Source organism: Nanorana parkeri, unplaced genomic scaffold (genome assembly GCF_000935625.1).
Source record: "Nanorana parkeri isolate BGI_ZX_2015 unplaced genomic scaffold, ASM93562v1 scaffold1054, whole genome shotgun sequence".
Classification (NCBI taxonomy): Eukaryota; Metazoa; Chordata; class Amphibia; order Anura; family Dicroglossidae; genus Nanorana; species Nanorana parkeri.
The window spans coordinates 430,695-435,561 of NW_017307322.1; the positions used below are offsets into that span (position 1 = coordinate 430,695).

Consider the following 4,867-nt stretch of genomic DNA (forward strand, 5'->3'; position numbering starts at 1 on the left):
GGGGGGGGGGGTGGGGGGGGGGGGGGGGGGTGCACGCATTGCTTACACATGCGAAAAATGCACCTTCGCATGTGTAAGCAAAAATCCTTGTACAGGCCCCGACTGGTTTCACTGGGCAGGCAAGTAATTGGATTTCAAGACAAACATCCTGCAAGAGGTATGAATACAGGGGCTGTATTCCCTATTATACCATTACATTTATATGAAGTACCTGCATTGGATATCATCCCCATCTCCTGCAACTCCTGTACAGCACAGCTCACACTGGGAAAGTGAAAAGCAGCACACAAGTCCAGTCAGTTGAGTGATGAGCTCAGTATGCCGTTTTTGCTGTCCAGTCACAGGCTGGAAGAGGGACAAGGAATGCCTATGACTTTAATATATACAGTAATGCTCATCTTTCTCACTGGTCAACCAGAGCCTTTGGTCTTCCCTGCTCCAGGTGGCAGTTGCATTCTGTTATCACTTTCCATGCAGTCCTGCATTGTACACATGTATGGCAAGGGCACACCCACAGCCTGGAGTGTAATCTGTTGCAGGTACCAGGAATAAAGTTTTTACAGCTTATTCCTCTACCCCCTAGACAAGAACATTTACCCCTAGCAGTGCAGGGTATCCCAATGCAAGCTTTTTGTGCCCAGCATGTATTGCATTAATGCACATTAAGGTGCACTGCATTTAGGCAGCCCATTATAAAGTACCTTAAGAAGGACACAGGGTTTAGTTATAGACTTTTGTCCTGCATTATGTCCACTAGATGGAGCAGAGTATAGGAAATGCCACACAAAGTGTTGAGTCAAATTTAAAATTGCTCCCCAAACATTTTAAAATACACCCCTTGGTGTTGCATTGTGCTGCAGTGTGGGTTCTGTGTACACTAACAGCATTTAAAACTTACAATGAATTGGTTATATTGTAGTCATAATTATGCAGATATCAAAAATCACAGGAAAAAAGCCACAAAAAACAAAACAGGTAATTGACATGCTAATCAAAAAAATTACCCTATAGGTGACAGCCACCCCCTGCCATCATACAGGGACAGACTTCACATGTTATCACTCACTTGTGAGTTTCCCTGTTCTGCTTCAATTCTACTTTTCTTTGTTGCTTGAGAGAGGCGGGAGTATTCTCATTTAGAACACCACCTGAAACAGAAGGCATTACAGAAAACAATCAAGGGTACAAGAAAAAAAGGACAGGGCCCCAAAGCACTATTTAATACATGGGCACACTCCCCAAACAGGAAAAAAAAAACAAAAAAACAGAAAGATGTGCTATGAGGAGATGCGGGTCCATAGCATTGTGGCAACTACACAGGAGCCATAAATGTAGCACATGTTATTGCACCCAAACATACCTAGCAGTGGGTATGCTCTGCAGCACAATTCCTTAACTTTTAGTATGGCAAGTGTAACAAGCAATACTGATGACCACCAATTAATATCAAATTGTCCTACAGCAAGACAAGAATGTACTGCAAGATTCCAGCTTGACTCGTGTCTCCCTCAGGTGTGTTAAAGTAGCACTGGTGCGAACAAACCTGTCCTCAACCACTGTCATCTACAGTGCCGAGTCTGTTTCAGAATTGGCAATCTTTGCTAACGAGAGTACAGGGTCACAAAAGTTGTTGCAAATCAGGCTGCCTCAAAGTATATGCAATATCTGCAAAGGTTTTGTTTTTAATTTGCTTGATAAATGTCCCTCTAGTCTAGAGATATCTAGTCTAACAAGTTCCCTTGCAACCCAGACACTAGGCATTATCTGCCAGTAATTTGGTGAGGATGTAGCAATTGTGCCTGCACTTCTGTCGGAAAACCATCAAATTGAAGCCTTCAAACCAGTTAAGAACAAGAGGCACAATAATTTTAGAAGTTACAATGGTACCCTGAAGTCTTAAAAATCAAATAAGTATCTCACAGTAGAGAGAAATAGACTGTGATTTTACACAAGTTTCCAATGAAAAAAAAAACATCTTACCTTTCCCCTCTGGAATCTCCACATGCCTAATGTTTGATATCCACTGATAGAACGGAAACTGATAGATCTGTCCGCTGGGGCAGGTGACATTAACATACTGGCAGAACCATTCATCCACACGGAAATTTAAGTATGGTTCCATGGAAAGTCGAACAAGCAGGAGCTCTCCAAGATCTTTCTTGACATTTATTTCAATCACTGCCACCTGCAAGTGGAAAGGAATTAGATCTGCACACACCTACAAATCGTAGAATGGCCACATGTCTGCAAGTGTTGGCCTGGGAATTGCAATACCTACAAGGAGATTTTGTTGACAACCTCATTGGTAATGTGCTTCAATTCTGTCATCAATGGTGACCAGAAAAGGAGTTAGCCTAAAATGTAAGTAGCAGTAATGTGAAATGGTGGCTCAGCAGGTCACTGCCTGCTCAAGAACCATAGCCAGGTCACACACAGCCTGCTGACAAGACAGCAAGTAAAAGGAATCTCCCAATTGGGAAAAACTAGAGTCTAACCCCTTTTCTACACTATCCAAAACTAAAGAGGTTTGCCTGGAGTTGAGATGAAGTGTTTTAGGTTTATGACAAGCTGAGAAAGTTAGTCATTGGTGATTCAAGCCATAAGCAGTTGCAGCTAGAAGACAGCAGCTGCTAGTAGGCTTGGCAGGTGTTCAGTATTTACTGTGTAATGTCTGCAAAAGCTGCCCATAGACCTAAAGTGATATTCATCAATGCAACCCTCTAAATAGGTTGGTATATTTGGCACAACCCCCCCGCACTCCCCCCCATCCACTCAAGTTGCAATTTGTTGACTACAACTGAAGTCACATTCTGACGAAAGTGGTGCCCCAAGGTGAAGATGTGCAACAAAGTTTTATTTAATGTGCCCCTTATTGAGTTAACTTTTTTGACCAATTCCTGCACAAGCCAATACAGCTACTAAGTGCACCCAAGCAATACCTTATCCCCCCATTCTGACCTTCTTGGAGAGCAAAGTTCAGTTAGCCAAATTTAGCCATTACATATTTAGCCCCTGTTAGTTAAATTAGTTGGTTTCTGTGAATTACTGCCTTTGGTGCCACAAAATGCAAATTCTTAAGAGCCATGCCATAAGCACATTTTATCTAGCCCATACTTGTTTCGTTAGCACATTACTAGAGTCTTTAAAAAAAAAAAAAAAAAAACGACATGCAGCATTCAGTCCCCAAATCATCTAGTCTCACTATAGGCACACCTACTGATCACTTTACCCCATCATTATTGCCCAGTTATATTCACACTTTGTCAGCCATATCAAGAAACTCACAGATCCAGGCAAGAAATGGCTCCAGTGACGGGACAGTTGCTGTTTAGCACTTTCTCCATTTACGCCCACAAGCACAACAGAGATATTATTAATGGTGCCAGCAACCAGGTCTTCGCCAGTGGCTATTGTCAGGTTGTAGAGCCCCATGGTTTGAGGAGATGGCCTGCCAAGCAGCAGCTCTGCAAGACAAGAATTGTCATCAAGAATCTTACACCATATACACAAGATGACCAGATCTGTGGCTTCTCACTAGACCAGTAGAACAGACAGATCCTGTGTCCAAAAATCACAACTGCTTGAATGTGTTATTTTGCACCAATACTACAAGAAAATACACCGGATTACTTGTGCGAGGCATGCTAGGCAGCATGGGGAAAAGCCCAAAATTTTTGCAGCTCATTAGAATTTGGAAAACTGAAAGTTGTTGATTGCACTAGGTTTCAAGACTGACTGCTCAGTCAATACCACTGGTAAAGGAGTTCTCACCTCTACTATTTCCACAATAGTACAGACATCTCAGCTATTACGCATTCACTTTTGCAATAATCTTGCCATGGGATTCATTATGCAGCCAGAACCACTACACCCCCCATGCTGCAGTTGTAGGTCACGTGGTAAATAAAAGTAAAAGGTTCTGCTGTTAGAATACACATTGTATCTATAGCAATAACTCCTGCAGTATACAATTTCAGTCACTAGATGGCAGTGTTAATAAATTCTGTTATATCTATGGTAGATTATCTGTTGTATTGAATAAAGCTGTGGCTTCCTTTCCGTTTTAGTCAAGCCATGAGAAGCATGCATATTACACTGTGTGCTTGTGTTACTCTGAGGATGTGCAAGAAGTTCCAACATCTGCCCATAAACCAAGCTCTTGACAATGGAATCCTCTTCACTCATCTCAAGTTAGTCTGTCATCCGTCTGTTAATTAGCCCTGTATAGCTCTAACATTTGGTAGTACATAATTGTTAAACAGAACGCAGATAACTATAGTAATGGTTGCATTGGATGGTGCAATGGGTAACGGTGTTCTAAAATGTTTAACTGGAGTCTGGCTGCCATGGCTATTGCTCTTTACAGATGCATTAACATAATGTATCGGAGTAGAAATGCCAATACAGTCATAGGTCACTTGAAACCCCTTAATAGCCCATCATCTGACTTCACACATCACCTCCCAGTGTCTTAGTGGAATGGGTGAGGTCAGATATTTCACTAGCAACCATGTTTATGTAGCCCGTGTGTCCATCACAGCAGCAACTCAGAACATACTAAAAAGGTGTTACACAAGGAACCATAAACTAAATACAGGGGCATCCTTATCAAGCCTATCCAGTATGAAAAAAGATTCAGATTCCAGCTGAAAGGACTTCTTTAGGATCACTTCTTACAGGTAGCAGCTGTGCACTTAAAGCTGAATTTAACCCACCAATTAACAGTTTCCCCAGAATAAAGCTCAAGTTAGAAACAGTCTATAAATTATTAATTCACCATTCCATGTGTCACTGATGAGATTTCAGTTCCTGTCTTGAGACAAGTGATGGTAAAGCTCAGTTATCACTGGAATAAACATGACCCCAT

General features: G+C 41.8%; 1 protein-coding gene across 1 annotated transcript in view; it reads right to left on the reverse strand.

Annotated features, from left to right (window-relative positions):
* The window catches only part of LOC108796093 (hydroperoxide isomerase ALOXE3-like), a 12,368-nt gene extending 8,936 nt beyond the window's left edge, over window positions 1–3,432 (reverse strand). The window contains 3 exon segments of the mRNA XM_018567485.1: window positions 1,067–1,148; window positions 1,981–2,185; window positions 3,286–3,432. Of these exon segments, the coding sequence (XP_018422987.1) occupies window positions 1,067–1,148; window positions 1,981–2,185; window positions 3,286–3,432 (434 nt within the window).
* Between the last annotated feature and the right edge of the window lie 1,435 nt (window positions 3,433–4,867).